Raw genomic sequence first — 22,994 nt, 5'->3', positions numbered from 1 at the left:
TAATTTACGTTTTCTGATGGCAAAAAAAATTCTAAAAAATACTATTTGCGATGTGGATGTTTAAAAAAAATATCTCTTCGAGATTCAGTTTGCTTTTCTAAAGATGACAAAAATGTGTTTGACCACGGGCTATCAGTTAAGTTGTATTATATCCTTGACTTATCAACTAAGTGATAGAGAGAAGAGTAATTTCAACACTTTAAGTTCAGATGAAAAGTTGTCTGTCATGAAATATATTACACAACACCATGTCTCTCCAAGTAACGGACAGATAAATAAATATATACATATATATATATATATATATATATATATATATATATATATATATATATATATATATATATATATATATATATATATATATATATATATATATATATATATATATATATATATATATATATATATATATATATATATATATATATATATGTATGTATCATATTTGCCCTACTAGCCATCTCCACCATTCAAAAGAAAAATGTGAGTTTGATTCCCTTGGTACCTGAACAGTGCCATCAGTGTTAGAAATGAGAAAGTCTGATATTTCTAAATTTGTTACTAAAATGCATTAGGCCAATGATAGACACGTTTTCCCTATGGAAAACACTGAATCAGAGAGTTAACAATCAGAATGCAATATGAATTTGTGTTCCCAACTCTAATCTATCATAGATTTCAAAGGAGAACCCCTGCTGGAAGGGTAGACATATGCACCTGGGTTATTTTTTAACCCCCTTTCCTCAACTCGTTGTGTATTTTTGTAGATTTTTTCTTTCTTTTTAACTCGCATAACCTTTGACCAAACATACAAATAATTTTGCATCATTTTGAATAAAATCTGTTTTGACATTAGCATTTGGCAAAATGTGTACTCTTTTGCCCTCCCCAGAAATCCCACCAGAAAAAAGTATAGAGTCAATGCTTTGTATAGTAAGCTGTCATGCACCAAGCCAGGGCTCATCTCCAATTAACCATTACTTTTTTAAGTCTAATCTTGTTCTTAGGCTTACAGGTGATTGGGTTACAATACTGTACGGCCAATGGCAGGAATAATATCATTATAACTGAACTGAATTGTCACACACATATTACGTACAAAGCAAAAAAAAACATTTATTCACAGATAATGTAACATATAGAAAGATACATTGTATTTCTGGATGAGTGGGTTCATAATACGTTCAGCAAAATTCAAACTGTCTAACAGCATGTGAAATAATCCCAATTGCCTTATTTTCTCTAACTCCTTATTCTTCATCAAGTAGTATACTGATGAAAGTCATTCCTACATATTGTGCATTTCTGGTAATTGTTTGGATTTTACCCACAGCAATGGTACAACATCCCTATGCAGACTTGGATGAAAAATAAAACATGAAAAGATAAGCTTTCAAATCCTGCAAGACTTCTCTGTGACATACATTTAACCAGCGACTGCAATTTACTTGGAAAATACACCAATGCACAGTGCATGGCAGGTAACATGCTTGATGACTCAAACCCTTTCACCAAATGAATACTGGTACGACCCAGGTGTTTTCTATTGTTAACTTGGACTACAGTATGAGAAAATAAGGGTGAAATAATCCAAAATTGGCATAAATACCTACTGAAACTCAGTGAGTTTTTTTGTCTGATGTAAAATCAGCTGTGTTACCTTTCCATGCCCAAACAATGGTGCAAAACATATTGTTTTCAACAGTGTGCTTGCACCCACAGACCCTTGAGAAAAACGGTTTCTCTCAACGGTTTATGTTGCACCTAATACCAGTGAAACATGGGGCAAAAGGAAGTAATATTGTAAAACATGGAACAATTTTTAAAAAATTTCAGCCATATTATTGTTTAGTTAAGAGAAAAACTGTTGCACCATATTAAACTACTTTGATACATAATATATGAAAGTGTTAAACATCCCACTTTACAATGCATTAAATTTACATCAAATGTTTCCAAAGCATTATAAATGCAAAATTTGAATATGAAAAAATTGATAAATCTCACATAACAGATTTCACAAATAACAGTTATACGTTTATGCAACATAACATTTATGCAAGTAATGTTTAGATCAAGTCTGAAAATTGTCCAAAAATCACAAAATCTATGGTACATATTTCACCTCTAAGTGTCAGTGGGGTCAACTACCCTTGGCCTTGCCCCATTGCATGATTTGATCCACCTTTATATTTAGTTTCTAATCTATGATGCAGACATAGTTTAAACATGTTTATTAGGTATATTTATCACAGAGAACCACTGGTGTGTGAAAAAAGATGGCCAATTAGATATGCAAAAAAATGGCCAATCAGCTCGGATGTGCAAAAAGATGGCCAATCAGCTCGGATGTGAAAAAAGATGGCCAATTAGATATGCAAAAAAATGGCCAATCAGCTCGGATGTGCAAAAAGATGGCCAATCAGGTGCTGAAAATGCATTTATTGGATCTCAAAGGTGGGAAAACTGACCAATGAGATCATATCAACACACTGTAACATTGACCATGACTTTTGCCACATTGAATATCAACAACTACAGACAGAAATTGCATTTGTCATCAAGTTTACTGTTTTGACCTGAGAGGTCAATCTACAAGGCCATATTGGGGTGCAGGACAACGTTTCAGAGTGGAGCCATGGGTTACACAAATAATTACAGCCAGCTAATTTCATGCCAATATGAATTGTTGGTATGGAAAACTTAAGGCAAATCATACTTTTGTTCATTGGAACATTTGTGAAACCAATATGAATTGACACTAACAGTCTTTTAAAGGATGCCACTATTTTTTCAAAACCCTGTTCCAGCTATGATGGTCAATACTTGACATATTAATCACATTTTATGGAAATTCTCTTCAGAAGTTAGAGTTGTCAACATAGTAGTATATATTATTTAGAAAAATGACACTTGACAAAATATGATATAGCATTACTACACAATCTTGCCTGTACAACACTCAGACAAAACAAATTTCAATTTCAAAAGTCTTTGATCAAAGTGTCAACTAAAGTTACAATTCTTACATTTCATGGAAACAAAACCATTCACCCCCCTATCGTGGAACATTCCAAAGATGTGACAGAATGGATTATTCTATTGTATGCAATGGAGGGGTAGGGGGAGAGAAGTATGTAAATTACCTTATGTTACATCATTTTCAGCTAATATACAAAATAGTTTTGACGGTACACACAAATGTGAAACTAGTATTCTCTTAATACCTTCATTCAGATGTTTGCCATTGATATATGTGTCTGTTGTTGGCAGCATTTGAAGAAATCAAGACAAAAATCTTGAAAAATTATGAAAAGAACAGTGTTGTTTATGTTGCTGTTGAGTTGCGCTGAAGTTGTATGCACAGATCTGTTTTTACGTGAAACAGACTAAGAGTCCAGAGTGAGTTAAAGACAAGGGATGAGAGACAGATAGAGGGACAGACAGATAGACAGAGACTGACACAGAAGCGTGCTTTATGTTGGTGTTAGCAAAGTTACGTGTTACTGGTTGTAGCTGTCTGTATGAGTGTATGTGAGGGCGTTATGGTACACGAGTCTGATTCTATGTGTAATATGCTTTAAAGTAGATAGAGCATTTCCATGATGGAAGGAAACACTAGCTGTGAATGAGAAAGAAGCTGAATAATTCACTTTCATGGAACTGTGTACACAGGAACTTCAGCTGCAACCACTGTGTACATTCCAGTGAGCAATGCGGTAATAGACAGACAATTCCATTAGCAATGATTGAAATTTCAGAAAATTGTAAAGTGCTCCATTCATTGTTTGAAGGAATGACCACATTGGCAATGTATGTCAAAGGTCATATGTCCACGTCTTCTGAATGACAGTAGTATGCAGTGTTTACTCTCTTGTACATACAGCAGGCAACGTAGCAACTGTTGTTAGGGTTGAATAACTACAACTCCTACACTTAAAATGTGCTGATTTCAGAAATTTAGAAGTCCAACAGAAAAACAAGAAATATCAGTGTTTTATAAAATTTCATAACAAGAAATGTGTTGGATGAGTTTGGTTCGAATGACACTGCGCCCACTTTAATAAATTAATGCAATGAATTACAGTATTCTTCAATTAATGAACACCAAATAGTTAAGTCTTCAATTCATCAGTTGACAGGAATGACCATAGGAGGGCATCTGTGTACATCACATTTGAACTTTTGACCCAACTTTCCAATCTGGCAACTGAAACTGCAGATTTGAAAGCAAAACCAGCACATACTATTTATGATGTCAACAATGCTTTCCTCTGAAGAAAGGAAAAAGTACTTCAGTTTCGTAAGAAAAACGCTGAAACTAAGCTGTAAAAATGTGAGTTGCTCTCATTAAACCTTTCTCTTCTAAAGAGAAAAGGAACAGTGTAATACATTTACTTGGTATCAAGAAAATATTCTTACCGTAATAACTAGGAAAAATCTGAAATGTCTATTTACAGATGAAGCCAATCAAATGAAATAAAAGAAAAATTGTGTTCACAAATTTACCTTTGTTAATCTTAGTGTTCAGCAGGGCAACACAGAAATGCAATGTCAACAATGATTTACTATACATCTCACAGTTTTCAGTTTTTATGACAGTCTTTTCACCCTTCCTCTGCCATGGGATGTGTGTTCTGGATTGCGCCAAATTTTTGTTTAAGTTTCAAAATGATCAAACGTTTCCTTTTGGAACCATTCCGTGGCCAGTGACACACGACACATTGCCTACGACAGCAACCTAGCATTACAGTGAATGTAAGTAGTTAGTGCATACATTTCAGGTGATTTGTGTATCAACAAGTTTTTAAGCCATGCAACCCGACAAACGTTGTCATTTTTATTGCACGCGACTGCTGTGTGATGGTTGCACCATTAAGTGATGCCCCTGGTGGAACAATCTAGAGGGTTGGTAAGATTGCATCTGTGATCAAAAAACAAATTTGTCGACGTCAAATGTTTCCTTAACATACATTGGCAAACGCTGCAAAAATTGTGACTTTTAACTCGCCTGTTGCAAAGCTTGTGTTTGCTCCTCATTGCGGGGAGGACTTGACTGTGACACCAAAAGTAGATTATCACAAAGATGCTGCTGGCTGCTGTTGGTGGTTTGACTGTAACTGGTTGCATATAACTGACTCCCTGACTTTTTCAGTGGATATCTGATAATTCTTTCAGTCACTCGTTTCATCAACATGAAGATTGCACAATAACATGTATTTCAGGGGCTGTGCACCCATTCTGCATTATCATATAAACACTGCATCATGATCACATAACCTCAAAAACATTCAAAACATTCACCCATCCAGTTTTGAATAATGCACAATTTTTCAGAAAAGGCAATGCGACATTGCCAGAGACAGGTGTGGAAATATTGCTGCTTTGGTTATTAGCAACAGCAAGCAATCATGATAAAAAAATAAAAAAATAACTACAAGTAAATGTGTTTAAACCAGTGCTGAAATTAGACTAGCCCTTTTCCTGTGGCGTAAATCTAATACAGTTGCATTTAACAATCTGAAGCGCAGTGTAAATTCATTAACAGAATTTATGAGTAACTACTCTCATAAAGTCAATATTCTGTACATCTTATACTAACAATGTGAAGAAATGTGAACACCAAGCAAAAAAGATCAAAAGTTTTGTATTTTAAGTGTTCTGATGGAAAACTACTGCTTCAACGAATCTGTCACTGTGGAGGAAAAAAGTTTCTGATCTGAGGGATTACAGACGTGTGTGATACAGCTCAGCGTTAATGCTCATTTATACATCTTACAGCTACTGTAATCAACAAACAAATCTGTATGCGGCCAGAAGTTTTATTTGTAGAAAACTTTCTCTAGGAGACGGGAATGATTTGCTCTTTGATAATGTACATTCATGCCACGGGTTCTGTTGATCTATTTTGGTTCTCAGACTCAGTCGGCAACATTGGTACATTCTCTCTCTCTTCTGTAGGGGAGTCAGCACATCTGTTGACACTCAGGCTGCTTGCTGTGCCCGCGCTGGCCTCAGCGGTTGGGTCTGCCGAGGACAGGGCTGTAGGAGTACAAACAACGGTTGCATGATGAATACTGGTGACCCAGCCATGAAATAACACAGTGTAAGCTGGTCGACCCCTTTCACACTTTGAACATGGTACAATCCAAATGTTCTCAGTGGTTGATTTGGACCTTTTTATGAAGGATATGGGGAGGAAAGGTTTACCAAGGCTGGTATGAGTTTCTCATGCAAGTTTTACTCTACCATTGTTTATATCTTACATCTTGATTATAACTATGTGTAACAATATGGTGTCAGCACCATCTACGCTCGTGCAATAGATCTGAATACAACATCCTTGCCCAACTTTTGTCCAAATAACAACAGCACAGGAAGAAATAGAGCTAATCTCAAGATGTACATATAACATCTTATTAGGAATTAAATGAGTGGTATATAATTGTCGTTATTCTCCCTCAGCCATTGCAGCCTTGGCTGTAAGAGATTTTAAAACCTGGCAGTTATAAAGTTCGGATTTCCCGCTGTCCAATATTTTCTCCATCAACACCTTAAGACTCTTATTTTGCATTGTGTAAAAGAGCGTATGTGTATACAGAGCTTGACTGATTGGATCTTGGCGTAACATGAGACAAATACTTGTGTGGGACACCTTCATTCCTCAAAACTGTTTACTATTGGTCTGTTAACATTAGTATCTCATTGTTTTTTTCACGAAATGACTCTGGGTACAACTCACTGATGGAGTAATAGCACAGCATAAATGATACTCACCATTATTCATGATTGTTCGAGGAGCACTACTACCAGCAGCCTCAAGTAAAGATGCATTTTGATCTGTGGTACTGACAGGGGTGCTGGGGGCACTGTCATTATCAAGCAGTAGAGTTGTGTCGTACGGTGGAGGAGGCTCCTCATTTGGAGATGGTGGCTTGTACAGACTGAAAATGGAAAAAATAATATTTTTCTGATTTGTGGCAATGAGAGATCCTAAGAAGTTAAAGGAATGATCATGTTATTTTATAGTTTTCAAAAACACTGATGCTACATATCAAGGAAAGTTTGTCTGAAAAATGCAGGAAACGATGGATGACTTCTTTCTCTTGATGTTGCATAAATGGTAACAGTACTATAAAACTATTCACTGGTATTTAATATATCAATTTTCCCTCTAAAATGAAATCTGTTATTAGTTAAATCACTGTGAAAATACTCAAGAACAGTACATTCTATTGGTTTACTGGCAAATCAATGACTTTACATTCAATTGAAATCATCTCAAACGTCACAATAGCAAAATTAAAAGTCCACGAAAAATCAATAATTTACATACAACAAAATTAATACTAAGTCACAGTGTAAGGGACCATCTCAAATTGTTGCATAAGTTCAGATGATGAAACAGAGTTGTTTAGTGTGGAAAGGGGTTTCAGCAAAGTTAACTTAACTTTTACTTTCACTCTCATATATACGACTGTGGCTTGCATCAGTACTTGTGGAAGTTTCAACTGTTGGAAGAGTTTTGATAAGGAATGAATTTCATTTTGCAACTGATATGTCCCTAAAATGAATTTATTTACCTGTACGGTGGCGGCGGTTCCGGATAAATGCCGGCATCTATTTCATCCATAGGGGAAGATGGGGTCAGAGCGGAGCCTGAATTCAATCTCATTCCTCCAGACCTTGATCGGAAACCACTCCCTAAAGAGACAGAAAAATTAATGTAATCAAACTTGTCAGTTCGATATGATGTCACAGTACCTTCATTACCACTAGATAGACCTTATTGTGGATTTACTGTACGTAAGCTCTATGAAACCTATATAAGTACCATAAGATGATATCAGACAATGGTGGCCACTGTCCTCTGTGTAATATTGTGGAAGCATTATTATGGCAAACTGTCAGTAATTAAGTTTGCAAGACCTGTTCACCCCCAGTTTCCTGTGGACAGGTCCAGAATCACCATTGATAAAAATGGGTTTGGGTCAAACCATGGTGGTGAGAGGGTTAAGTTAATATTTATGATATTTGTTCACTTTATGGACATACTCAAATACAATATACTAAAAACTATGAAAACCCTCTACTTTAGGTACGATATTGTACATCATTGAACACATGTTGCTTCTTGTGATTGCACATCAATTAGAACACAAGAAAAAAGCAGATTTTATTCAGAGTTTAGGTGAATAACTGTTTTCTTGAGACTACTTCTGTCTGTCTATTTTCAACATTAGAACACACAGCAATGGTAATACGACCTTGGAACTTTTTGACCCAGTAAAACCTGCATATGATAACCAAGACAGACTCAATGATACACAATGGCCTGGGTATTCAGGTCGACTGCACCTCAAAGAAAGCTAATCAGAACAACAGCAAGGCCCTGAAAATCTTTTCTTCCCCTCTCTTTGCTCTGATAAAGCTCAACATGATTGGTGTGTTCATAAGGAAAGGCATAATCAAATATTGGCTGGTTTAGATTTGTTCACTTTTAATTAAAACCCGATATTACGGTAGCACAAGATCTGTCCATTCACAATGGTTCAGTAAAGTATAGAATGTCCAATGACAAAGAGAAATATTTTAACAGATGAAACTGTTTGAAACACTTAAAACCTCTGACACATTGCCTGCTGCATGTGTACCCCATGGTGAATATGAATGAAACTGATTCAGGTGGAGAGACATAGACATAAATAGGGACAAAGCTAACTTGAAAAGTTCCCCTAGACTATATCGTCAGTGAACTGGCAATGGAGAAGACTACAAATACTCACTTGAAGTGTAATGAATTAAAGCCATTCTTCTTTGACGGATTCGATGAACCATGAACAGCAGCAGTCCCAGAATGAGAAACGATGTTGCCGAGGTCAACACCCATCGCATGCTGTCACTGAAATCAAAGAGTTCTTCTGGAAAAACAACCGATCAAAAAATACGACAGAAAATTAAAAGAAATGATATAACTATTAGCAGTGAGGTGGAAAGAAACATTAATGACGAGTTTGCAATTTTCTGTAACATCAAAGGAAATCTGACATCAACTGACATCACAACTGAAGAAACCCTGGGGTTATCTTTTTTTCTGATAAAATTGTAAAATATTATTTGGAAACCAAGTTCACACATCTATATCATTAACAAACCTTAACTTCACAATCAATCTTACAACACGCTTGAAGCAAACTTACTTCTGTGGCTCATTCAAATTGTATTTGGAAATCACGTTTTTTTTTATACAGAACAAGTCATCGTTGATGACACAGTCCCCACTTGTTAATAGGTACTTTGATTACAGGCCCTCAGAGAGGATAGAGTCCTCTTCATTTAAGGTCTGTGATAAAATACTTTTGAATTAATTCGCTTGATACATGTCTGAGTTGTAGTTCAGGACATGAAACAATGGTAATAAAATGGCCACATGGTGGCCATATTGGATCGTATCACAAAACAAATCAATGTGCATATGTATGACTTAGGTCAATGTCCTTGTACCAACTTTGATTAAAATCGGTTGAGATATGCCTGAGTTATGGCTTTGTACATGAAAAAATCATAACAAAATGGCCGCACAGCAGCCATATTGAATCGTATCACAAAACAAATTAACGTGCATATGTATGACATTGGTCAATCTCCTTTTACCAACTTTGAATAAAATCGCTTGTTACATGTCTGAGTTATGGTTCTGGACATGAAAAAACGTAATAAAATGGCCACACGGCGGCCATATTGGATGTTATTACAAAACAAATCAATGTGCATGTGTATGACATAGGTCAATGTCCTTGTACCAACTTTGAATAAAATCGGTTGAGATATGCCTGAGTTATGGCTCTGTATATTAAAAAAATCGTAACAAAATGGCCGCACAGCGGCCATATTGGATTGTATCACAAAACAAATTGATGTGCATGGCCATGACATTGATCAATGTCCTTGTACCAACTTTGAATAAAATCTGTTGAAACATGCCTGAGTAATGGCTCTGTACATGAAAAAATCATAATAAAATGGCCGCCTGGCGGCCATATTGGATCGTATCACAAAACAAATTTACGTGTATATGTATGACATAGGTCAATGTCCTTGTACCAACTTTGAATAAAATCAGTTGAGATATGCCTGAGTTATGGCTCTGTACATGAAAAAATCGTAACAAAATGGCCGCACGGCAGCCATATTGGATCGTATCACAAAAAAATTAAAGTGCATATCTATGACATTGGTCAATGTCCTTGTATCAACTTTGAATAAATCAGTTGAAACATGCCTGAGTTATTGCTCTGTACATGAAAAAATCGTAATAAAATGGCCGCCTGGCAGCCATATTGGATCGTATCAGGAAACAAATCGACGTGCATCTGTATGACATATGATGTAATCCTTGTACCAAGTTTGAATGAAATCGCTGCAGGCGTCTCTGAGATATCTGCGTGAACGGACGGACGCACGGACGGACGCACGCACGCACGGACATGACCAAACCTATAAGTCCCCTCGGACGATGTCCGTGGGGACTAATAACACAACTATTGTGATAATAGGGAATTATCACGTTTGATCATGCAGATTAAAGCCCAATAGCTGCAAATGTTTGGCAAACCGATCTCAAAATATCCTTAGTTTTCCAAGAGTTTTATTTGAATAAGACCCATTAGAGACTAAAAAAGTGTATAACTCTGCCATGACTGTCAAAGTGGCATGTAAATTCAGAGGTCTTAACGTCATTTGAGATTTCGTGCCATTTTCAAAAATTAATCATATGAAAGAGAAAATAAAGATTAAAACAACGAAATGTTGGTCATCAAGTGTTGTGCATACAAATAAATGGCATCATGCTTGTTTCTGGTATAATCACAATGTGTATGTGTAGGAAATACTTTTTTTTTTGTATTTTCCTGTGGTGGCGCCATTTTATGGGTGCGGCACCCGTTTATTATTAAGCCTCTTAAAACGTAGCATGGTTCGAATAAGTGAGCAGTGATACTTCAATACACGTCCTTCAATCAACACATTTACATGAACCAACTTTGGTTTGAAATTAAAATCATGAAAATAATGCATAAAATTAGCAGCTATTGGGGCTTTAAAGTCCAAGATACACACAGATATAACTATTTATATCTCTTATTCTGACAGCAAAAAAATGATATCTCTCCGTGCCACCTCCTACCATCTTTCCTTCTGATTAGATTCAAGCCTTGGATATGTTCTTATATCACTTGTATCAGAGATGTGGCCCATAATATTGGATGATGATGATGATAATAATAATAATGATGATAGTGACAATTATTGTAACTATCACCATTATTTCAAAACTTTGAAAGGCCTAGAAAAAGATTCCATAATTTTATACCTTGTGGATATTCACTGTCAATACATGTGAAGGAACAGCACTTGTACGGATCTTGGATGAAGTTCTGACAGTTTGGCGGTCCCGCACACAAGGCCGCACTGCACATGACTGCTTCGCCCTGGTAGCAAGTGCAGTTAACGCAGGGATCCCTGCCATTTGGCGTGAACCTGTGACCTTCGTGAACATGGCTGCCACGGTGATCTATGCAGTGTGAAGATGACACCGCTGAAAGCATAACAAAGTAAAGACTGTTATTGTCTCTAATACACAGTAAGTGAGACTACCCACAATTCCCCTTGATTTGTTCACTCAGATTTTTTTGCTAAAGGCTTTTTCAATTTTATCAGTTTCTTAACAATTTTTAACTTACAATTTAAGTTCAGGATTATTGTTAAAACTATGTTCCAAAATTATTGATTATGTTTAAAATTCAAGAGTAAATTGAATGAGAAGTCGATGTTTGGAGGTGCTAAAAATGCACACTTTTCAAGATAAAGTTATCAGCAACTAAGATGGTCTCATAATACCACCTGTCAGACATGTAAATTTCCTTTGTAACGAGTATTAAAAAATCAATACCCTTTCTTTTGCCAACACAGATGCAACTTATTCCCTTAGTTTCCTTGAAAATATTGTGTATGGCTGTCAAAAATCTATGTTGACAAAATTACAAAATTGCTATCTCCTCCGCGGAAAAGGAGTTGATCTTCTCATTATTCACAGTGAGAAAACAGAAAATTATGATTATCAGAACTATTTGCCAGAATTTTGAAATATGGCCCGAGTTGTTCTGTGTACAGAAGAAATTTGCTTCAGGTCAGTGAGTGATCTCCGTGTGTGCAGATCATGGAGAATTGTGGGTAGCCTCACTTACGGTGTAATAGCTTATGTTTTATTTGGTACTTAAAAGCATGTCTGAGTTTCACTTTTCGGGCTAATGTGCAGCGTTTCGGTAGCTTTTAACCAATTGGTTTGCTGGAACTCATCATTCTTATCGAATTATTTTCAAACAGCAAAACAGGTAGAGAACAGCCCTTAAGTTGCTGTATTTTATTAAAATAACACAGTCTATCAATCAGATAAAACCTTCCGAGCCACTGCACATTGTCAGTACTTTTTAAATTGACTCTGCCGAATAAAATAATTTAAAGTCAAAATACATCTTAGACAATTTTTTTAATCCAATCTGTAAGTTTAATCTCTTTCTTCTGAAAGAAAATGTAGATACTTTGAGTAAACTAAGCACCATCTAATATATATTTACTCAATGATATATGCATAGCACATAGCAACCACTCAGAATTGAATCTTGGCAATTTTTATTTCAATTTTAGTCCCTTTTCTTGCGATAAAAGTTTCCATGTCCATGACACTTTATCGGCGATCTTTCATTTTTTCCTGTACACATTAACAGCTTGGCAATTTAGGCTTATTATTGTCTTTAATTGATGGATGACAAAGAACAACAGTGAAGACCTTGTGATCATATCTGCTCTCTAGTCTAAACCATTTCTACAAACTACCCACGAACAACCCTGACACCATCCAATCTATGGTACTTACATCTTTTGCACAGGAACTCTGACTTTGTGCTGCACTGTTCCACATACCACTGTGAAGTGTACTCCCCAACTTTGTGATTCTGGTCAATCACCAGCTGTCCGCACAATTTCACGTCTTCATCTGATGCAGTTCTCCCGAACAGGGGGGAGTGTCGGAACACTCCCTCCTCCCGGACAACGTCCTCCCCTAAGAACTGCTCCCCAGCAACTTCCCACTGGGCCGTGTCGTTGTGTTTTAGGTAATAGTAACCCATCCACCACGAGTAGTGGGCCAGGTCGTTGTTCGGCATGTTAGGTTCCCACTGCTTGCTCAAGATGAACTGCAGCTCACTGTCTGTAGCAACAGTTGCCAGGAAACCACCCAGGGTGCTGCACTGATCCTGGGCTTCCCGGTAGGTGAGCTTTGTTGAAAAATGGCGGTAACAGCTTTTGGTCTCTTTATAGATGTGCCAGTCATCTGGACACTGACCTGTAAAAGTAAATATCATCAGTGAAAGTTTGCTGGCAAATATACAATTCTAGACAGAGTTATGTGCATTATTCACAGTTAATTCCAATGATTAATTATTCACTCCCTACCTCACCTAGCAGGGATGTGTCCAACAGATTTGTATTTCATTAGTATTTGCTTCTGACAATTAAAAGCACTGATGTATGATTACTTTGTGTGGTACTGAGTATTGCCTTCAGAGTCTTTCAATATTAAAGCGCAGTGGTCGTCGCGCTGCGCATCCTCCTGAGGGGGTCCCCCTCTGTTGTAAACAAATCCAAGAACGCCGCACATGTTACGGGTTGATTGTAACGTTTGCGATATGCGGCTTGTTAAAATGGCGGCTGATCTGTCACAAGCATACCAACTATCCAAATGTAACACGCAATAAAAGGTCAATTAATCTAAGTTAAATATCTGCTGAACATTGAACAATGATTGCACGCTGGATTGAGATCACATTTGCTCATGATTTTCTTGAATCAGTTGATGGGGCTCGGCTACTGTTATCTCTCGAGCCATAGAGCTAGACGTACGCATGTATACGCCAACAGACTATCAACGACTGGGCTCTAGTTTTCGACATCGCTAGCAAGGACGAGAGCTTTCATTTCAAGAGGCCCGACAGGAGTACAAAGACAACAACCCAAACTACAGAAATCTACAGCTCGCAGAGCAGTGCCCGCTGCAGCAAGAAGCATCTCTGCATCTGTTCCGTTCCGTGGTCTGTATGAACGTCCGTGTCAAACCGGGTATATGACGCGCTACACTCGGCTGTGGAGAATCCAACTCAACTACAAAGTTTACCCCGTTTGGGGGTGCAAACGAGAATTCCGAGTACAGGTATCAAGTCAAGCGAAGGACCTTTCATAGGTCTTCTTGTTATGTGGGGGTTATCTCACTTGAAAGAGGAATTCAGACCTACCCGGCAATCAGGAGGTACAACAACGAAGTTTGCCAAGCACCGGTAGTAGGCCTATACCAGCTAGCGGTTGGATCACTGCCATGACCGTGCACAGGACCGGGGCACATGATCTCTCGATACGTCTATGCACGGTGTAGCCGTGCAATTTTCCTGCCAAATGCTGCGAAAACCCGCTCGTTTTGTCTATTGTTTCCTGTCATTTTACTATTTCTTACCACGTAATACTAGGAGAAGTAAGACATGGTATCAACAGTTGGTTGTGGGCAAGTCGTAGCGGGCCGGTAAGTTGTGGGACCGGATTCTCTATATCCGTGTACGTCAACGCGGTGACCGTCTCCCGACAACATCTCCCGTGTCCTGCTCTGGCTTGCCGATCATGGTCTTGAGTGTAATTTTTGTGTTAGGCATTGTGCTGGTTGCTGGTCTACATATATAGGCAATTGTTGATCCTTTTAGTTATGTATTTTCACTGTACTGTACATAGCATTGTGTACAACCAGCGTGATCGCGCGCGATCAAACCTTTTTGTTCACTGTGTCTGCGTGCAGTAAACTCAGCGACATAATGTGCTTAGTGAAGTGTCTCAATGTTCGTAGCTCTACACGAGTTTAAATACACCACTGAAGTTCGTTTCCGATCTTAATATTTTACTATTGCATGATGTTGAGTCTTACAAAGGCCTTAACAAAGTGGGGGACTGCTCCCATCTCACTCCTATTGAAGTTGAGAAGACTTATGTTTACAAAAATTTATGTTTATCAACAAAAAAATCACGCACGTGCAGCGCGACGACCACTGCGCTTTAACTTACAATATTTGATGGCGACACTTGAATATCGATCTTCTAACTTTATGGTTGACATGATTTGCAACTACTGAGTTTACTGATAGTAATATGCTCAGTCAAATATCAATTTGAAAATCATAATTTAAATTAATATCAAAATATATTGATGAGAAAATCAAGCATGAGATTGGACAACACAAACAGAAATCTGGTAGGTGGACAAAAAATGTTAGAAAGACAATCTATGCAGCATTTACAATTATTGTAGAAATGCGCTATGTTTTAGGGCAAATAAATTATACGCTAGCGCCGATGATTGTTATTCCTTTGGTTGGTAATCTTTAAGATTCCACGTGAACTATCCCTTTGTCATCTTTTAGTAACAGTACTCGTGACAAGGCAGTCATTTTAGTCAAACTTGTACCATCGGAAAACTAGTCATGAGAAAAATGAGGGTTATGATGTAAATTGTGAGTATGAGATCTATTCTCTGAAAATCTCCAAATGCAGGAAAATTCAAATTGGGTGCATCTACCTCAATTAACTTTCTGGGGGGAAAAAAGCAAAATTATTGATTTTGCAAATGGGTTTGCAAACAGCTTAACCCTTTTCCTGCCAGACAGTATTAAGACTATTACTTCCCCAACAGCCAGTAAGTAAAAGCGGTATTGAGCCAAAACGAGCTATGTGAGAGGTCTGAAATCGGCAGTCTGCGCCCCCAAACTGCGCTAGCGCATTTCAATTTGCGCTATCAATCTGCGCTCCCATTCTGCGCTATCAAACTGCGCTCCCATTCTGCGCTATCGATCTGCGCCCCTGTTTTGCGCTCTCTATTTCTCCAAACCATATGTGCTGTGAAAACGACCCAACTAGCACAAGAACGTACTACGTTGATTATGATTGCACTATTTCCATCATTTGATTTTTTGATATGACATCGGATCGAGATATGGTGCTACAGGTGCATTTAGGGAGCTGCATTTAGGACCCTGGTAGCGAGTCCTGTATCATCGATGGCTGCCAGACCTACGTGGAGATAGAGTTGACCTTTCAAAATTCTGCCTTCTCGACATACACCTACGTACTTTTTTGACTTTCCAAACATGTAAACTACATGTATGAGTGTGATAGAAACGACACAACCACTTAACTTAACCACGTATCCGCGGTTTGAAACAGTCCCGACATTTACGTCCCTCGAACGGGCTGTGTCGCTCTACAAACCCTTGCCCCGTCCGGCTCATTCATTGACTCGGATGTGATACATTGTGGATGAAATATAAATATTGTAGAATCAGTAGACAGTCCCCTGTAAATCAAATAGGTGTGTACATACAGGTTCAGTAAGGTTGTACTTTCACTCGGCCGCTAGTTGACAGGTTCACAATCGATGTGATTGTGAGTGCACTGAACAGCTAGGACGTACGTGTTGTCATGCTGAACTGTGGCCCACGGTTAGTGGTTTTCAATGTTAAAACTCGTTGAAGTGCAAATATGTGCATAAAACTAGCCGTTAAAGGATGACCGGTCGATGAAAATACGAAAACTTTCCATGCAATATGCATTATTCACACCGACACGGCTTCATCGACTGTCCCCGTAGGCCTACTCAAGGAAGATGACACGCGTATTTTATTCAACATATTCGGTCATCTATTCGGTAATGACGTAGCGCACGATCTCGTTCAAATCTTTTACTAGCCAAGCCTTTTTGAATGAGCTTACTGTTCTGACTGAGAATTTAAAATAAGTTCGAACTGAATTTAACTTATTCCAACTTAAAGTCGACCGTACATTGGTAGATCCTGCACGTACGCTTGGCTGACGGATATAGATCGGAGCGCGGAGGGAGGGGGCAGTGGCCCTATATACCGGAAGGAAGGAAGTAAACCAGTTCGAGTGACCTGAAAATGTACTTCCAGACGCTTACAAGACGCTTGCGACGCTTGATCTCGACCAACATGCCACGATTTTCGTTGCTCGATAATCCGGTCCTACATTCTCTCCAAAACAAAACGAAAACTGCAGGACTTTCTTTTGGGGAAAAGTGTTGGGTCACATCGTACCGGGAAATTCCTGAAATATTACTAAAATGGCAAACTATCAGCTGAAATCGGTACAAGAACACATATAAATAAAGTTTGAAAAGATAACACTAGTCAATCAATCTCTCCCGTTGTAACAAAGGGCGACAGGTTTGCAGCGCGGTGCAAAAGCTATTAATTATAAGAAAATACAACAACATTTTATGTTGTCAAGAGTTAGATGTGTTCGTTTCATCCTGAGGTAGGAAAACACGGCGTGAGGAAAACTACAACCGACGTCCCATTTGCACAGATGTCGGCGCTGACATGAACTTGACAATCATTTTTCACAAAGAACATGCTAAATTGCCGCGCGAGACAGGAAGTAGACAACGTGAGTCAAGAACAAGTGAATGTCCATCGCGCGACGACAGCACACAGGTCTCGATCGGATAGACTTTTGACACAAGTTTCGACATCTTCATCTTGACTGTGAACTCTGGTAACCAGATTGTAACTGTTGAGACAACAGTATACAGTTAATCTACTAGTTAAACGTTCGAAAATTGGATTTAAACCAGGTTTAGCAAAGATGTGGTTGCGGTTTTAAATTGCCGTCTCCGGTATAGCAATATATACATGGCAACATGCATGCACCACGGTGTTTGGGTCAAGTAGGGGTAACTTTATTACTACTAGTCAAAAGTCTATATTCCACAGAGTGCCGTGACCACCCCCAAAAATGCTAGCAAGTGGCGAGATTACAGAGTTCTGGCTGCCGGGGGTGGCCACTGGCACTACCACTATGTTTCTAATGTTTCTAATAACTCTATTGCTGAAAACGTCACGGTGATCTTCCATTCCGACGTCTTGTGCCCCACTTGCCAAAAACTTTGAAAACGGTTGTTCACTCGAATTTAGGCTATCGCTGGGCAGATCGTCCATGTAGCCGACACGAACACGAAGTGTCTGTTAGCGGCTACCAAAAACTATGAAAAATAGTAAAGAATGAGCTACAAAATCACTATCAGCTTCGCTGGGAACATATTCGATGGCTTGTTACACAACTGTTACCAGATTTCAGGTAACACTGTTTACCACACGATGGATCTTTATTTAATAAAGTAACCTATAGAGATAGCTGATTGATATCGTAAATGAGACAGGTGCCTCTACGGCGGTAAAACTAATAGTTTATCCCTATTGTAAATCCGGTCTCCCGAGAGTTTAGCTCTGCATGGCAGTGCTGTGTGTTACCGGCGTTAGGCCGTGTAACGCCTGTAACACACAGCCCTGCCATGCAGAGCTACCGAGAGTTGAAATGTCCGACTTGTACATGGTCACCGCGCCGTGCAGTGTAGCGACAATGATATGATTGCAATTTCGTTTAAAGTTCGTTTATATGTATGGTAACGCAAATAAGGTGAAAATATCAATGTTTGCTAGTATCTTGTAATCAGGGACGAGATCGTGCTGCTCTTGTACTGCATGAGCTTTGATCGAAGTGCGTTGGCCGTCTTTTGATTTTGAATGTCGAAAATTGCATATGTAACCTCTCCCAAAGCCTTGTGAACTGCGATTTTACTTACGATTTTACTTTCTAACAAAAATAAGTTCACGTAAAATGTACTGATAGATGCGTAGGGAAGTTTTATTACTCACAAAATTTGAACTGTGTGTACAAGTTTGAACAATTAAATAATGAACGGTTGCCGCTCTCATAAAATTGCCGCTGCATGGACGTGCATCCATGTGTCATAACCTTCCAAGAAACAAACATGATGTAATTTACTGATATGAGTAACACTGGATTCCCTTGTAGTTGATTTCCTTGATATTCTGGTTGTAAGCTTTATTCTCTCCCTTACATGGCTAGTTTTTGAAAATGTCGGGAAATCAAAGACGATGTAAAAACTGCTCAATTCACTTGCTCATTCCGACACAAACAACAGTGTACTAGTTTATCAACATATCATGTAGTGAGTAGAATTCAAAGAATATCCAAATGTCGAAACATTAAAATGAACACAATATGAGAAGATTCCTTTCACAAAAAGATCAACTTCAAGTGATACTTTTGAAGATTTGAAACCGAGTACGTATACCCTACTTCACACCTCGTCAGTCTTACGTCATTGACAAGTCACCCACCGCGTCGGCAGGCTGACGTCATGGACGTAGACTTGTCAATCATCACGGAAGTTGCGAACATGTATGGTCTGTCGGGTTCAAACGTTTCTGCGAACATAAGCATAAATTCTCAGTATCGACAAAGAAATTGTCAAAAAAGAAGTTGAAAATCGTGATGCTAACGTAAACATAATTTTGTATCCACTTGTGCCATTCCATGTTGCAGGGTTGCGTCGCCAGCCCTGCCACTCACTCTGCTGTGCATTGTTGGACTCGGGGAAATAGTCGCCGTCGACTAGCAGCAACGTCTAACCATGGGGATACTAACATAATTTTAGTCAGAACTTGACTTTGAGCTTTAAACTACTTGATCACTTCCCGACCTCCTTATACGAGAAAGAAAATCATCTAATTTTTACTACCTCACATATCTTTTGTGTCGGATCCACCGTCCACAGAATGTATGTATGTCGTGATTGTACCGGAAATAAATTCGATCTTACGTTACTCATAACCAGTCGTCCTGACAATCCTGACATACCTCGAAGTTTTTAAAAATACATTACGAAAATACTGAAAAGTTTTCTAATATTATATTATGAAAAATAGTGTTGCAAAGTGTTGGCAATGGCATGATGGTGGGAGGCAACCGACAGCTATAAAGTTACAAGTAAATACAAATATATTTCGACACTGATATGTCCACGGTCCCTCCACATGTCCTACGATCTGGCTGGCAGCTTTATCAATCTGTGGCAAAGTGCCACGGATTTATATCGCGTTAGTTTCGTAAATGTCGCAGCTACAAAACTAAACTTACAACATTCCATAGATAGCGCAGAATGGGGGCGCCAGTTTGACAGCGCAGAATAGGAGCGCAGATTGATAGCGCAAATTGAAATGCGCTAGCGCAGTTTAGGGGCGCAGACTGCCGATTTCAGACCTCTCACATACCTGCCAAAACATGACGTATTTTCACTCGTTATGCTATAACATCTTTAGTCCAAAAAAATCAAGTTTACAGTATTTATATTTTCAACAGCCTTCAAATGTACAGTATTATGTTCAAATACACCATATGGAATATGTTGTGTTTCATTAATTTTAACCATCTTGACCTGATGGTGAAATATGGACTTGGCAGGAAAAGGGTTTATGTCATTCTGTGATTGTTTTCAGAATTAATTTTCAGCATTAACCTGTTGAACCAGCACCACAGAGAAAGATACAATTTACACCATTTATTTCAGTTTTCTGAAGTCTCTTACTGCGGAGGTGCCATTTACCATACAAACCTTTTTGGGGTTTTTAAAATTTCATTTAGACTAGTTTAGACTTTATTTTTTGTTTGCAATGCAAGCACTGATCTCCCATACACATCAAATGCAAGTCAGAAATTACAGTTGTATGCAAATAGACAGTATTCGCTTTCCTACCTTGTCTTTGTCAGTAATGGAAATATTGATTTTAAATTACACAACTTCTTGAATGAATGAGTTTGGGTCTCAAAAATCTATACTCATAATATTTATTACGGAAGACTGCTGTTTTATTTTAAAAAGACATTCTTTGAAAATTTCTTGACCAAAATTCTTGCTACAATGGGCTCATAATGCCATGAAACATCCGATGAATTCAGGTACATAAGCAAATTCCATTTACTGAGAACAAAAAATGGATCAACAATTTCATGGAAAGAATTTTAAAGTACAGTTATCGTGCCATCTGAACAAATCATGAAGATCACACACAGTAATTTTTCACCTCCATGATTCCACGAAAGTTTGACAGATTTGGTGAATTTGAATTAGCTTTGTAGTCTGACATCCAACAACTGACATTAGATATTGAAATAACAGCAAACTGTACGTAGGTATTTCAACATGGTTTGGTATCACCTAAGATCTATGTACAGGATCCAAAATGTGACAGTTCGACCACCACATCATCAACACCTGCTTGCAGTATGTTCTATATTACAAGGTTTAACAACTGTCATTGCAATCTATTTTTTTATCGAAAATATAATTATAGCTATCTGAACATATGACACTGAATCATGTTCGATAGCATCCTGATACAATAAAATTTCCCTTCAAATGCATCCCTGGCTTTGTTCCATTTTTTGCAACCTTTCAACATGTTGCCTCCAAGCAAAACATGACAAGCAATGATAAATGACATATTTTTAATGACCTAGACTTACTTCCAAGAAATACATAACATAAACAGGGCAAAATTGAACAAATTTTCTTGGAAATGGGAGTCAAAGATTATTGATCACAGATTTTGCTGGGAGGCAACATGTTGAAAGCTAATAAAATAATAAAATGTCAATGACTAAACCTTCACAATGCACTACCAGTACTTTCAATAGTTTAATTTTCAAAAACATGGCAAGTTGATTACTCTCTTTTCATTTCTTCAATCACAAAACAAATGTCAAATTTGACAGGTTTGTTAAAATCGGTGCAGTAGTCACACACTCTCTTGTTGAAAAGTAATCATTTTCTACTGACTAATAAATGTGATAAAAGCCATCAGCCATCACAAATGAGGGAAGAACCAGATAGGGATCTTCAGCAGTGGTAATCAAATGCCTACGTGAGAATGTTATTTTTCACAAAAAACTGTCAGAATTTTTATTTTCCATAGTATGCATACTTTTCCAAAAAAATTCATATTTTTTTTTGCTTACCTACATGGCAATATTTTTTTTTCAAAACCACTTAATGCAAGTTTCCTTCAGCAATATTTGCTGTTCAGATTTTTTCATTTTTTGACGACCCCTAACAACATCTGATATTCCAAAACCCTTATTTGAATTACAGTTATTACGTTATGTACCACTGACAGAACTGTGACACATTCATAAATATCAGGTATACCGTATTTGTGGATTTTTGGATAATCGCACAAACAAATACAGAGTTTTGAAAATCCCAGCAATTTCTGATAATTTCTGACTTTTTGTCCCCTTTTTTACTTCACAGTAATAATATTAAACCAGCATCAACAACAAGATGATAGCTTCAAATTGTATGATCATAAAGCAGTTAATTACTGCGTAATTTATGTCACACCAGACGAACAGCTCATCACTCAAGACTTGAAGCTTTTATTACTAAATGAAGATTAAGTTTTAAAATCTTATTTGTTCCCCTAGCGATTTCACAATCTAATCAGCTTTTTTGTTCAATAGCAAACACTCGACCCAGAAAAATATTACACAAAAATATAAGTCAACCCAGCTGCCAAATTAATTTGCTTTAAATTTCAAAATATATTGACATAAAGATCTTTCCTTCATATTTCTTGCTATTATATTTCCCATACTCATATAGATTAATCCTCTTTGACCTAGTTAGATTTTGTTGAACATCTTTTTGTGTTCATAATACAGTACCTCTGGATATGTGAGAATTTCAGGTTCAAAAAGTAATTTTCATCCTTCGAAAACATACATCTACTATTATTCTAAATATTCAGGCTATTTGTAGTATATGTAGCTTTGCTTTCAAATCAAACTGACCTTGTAGAAGACAGTTTAACCTGCCAGTCCATAGAAAATTGAGTTACTTTTCAACTAAATCATCTAATTATGAACTGTACCAATCATGAGGAAGCAGATACAAAAATATGAATCAGAATTATATCAATGAATGCAGTTTCTCACAAACAATATCTTAGATAATCAATTGC

General features: G+C 37.7%; 1 protein-coding gene across 1 annotated transcript in view; it reads right to left on the bottom strand.

Moving 5' to 3' along the window:
• Positions 1-1,094: 1,094 nt before the first annotated feature.
• LOC139144960 (integral membrane protein DGCR2/IDD-like) overlaps positions 1,095-22,994 on the bottom strand; it is a 29,700-nt gene continuing 7,800 nt past the window's right edge. The window contains exons 3-8 of the mRNA XM_070715811.1: positions 12,938-13,405; positions 11,375-11,599; positions 8,790-8,924; positions 7,587-7,707; positions 6,781-6,947; positions 1,095-6,045 (exon numbers count right to left, since the gene is read on the bottom strand). Coding sequence (XP_070571912.1) covers positions 5,885-6,045; positions 6,781-6,947; positions 7,587-7,707; positions 8,790-8,924; positions 11,375-11,599; positions 12,938-13,405 — 1,277 coding nt within the window. The 3' untranslated portion in view covers positions 1,095-5,884. The remainder of the gene's footprint in view (positions 6,046-6,780; positions 6,948-7,586; positions 7,708-8,789; positions 8,925-11,374; positions 11,600-12,937; positions 13,406-22,994) is intronic.

This window comes from Ptychodera flava, chromosome 12, assembly GCF_041260155.1.
Source record: "Ptychodera flava strain L36383 chromosome 12, AS_Pfla_20210202, whole genome shotgun sequence".
NCBI lineage: Eukaryota > Metazoa > Hemichordata > Enteropneusta > Ptychoderidae > Ptychodera > Ptychodera flava.
Note: the sequence above shows the minus strand (reverse complement) of the source record. Positions and strands in the feature narration are given on the sequence as shown.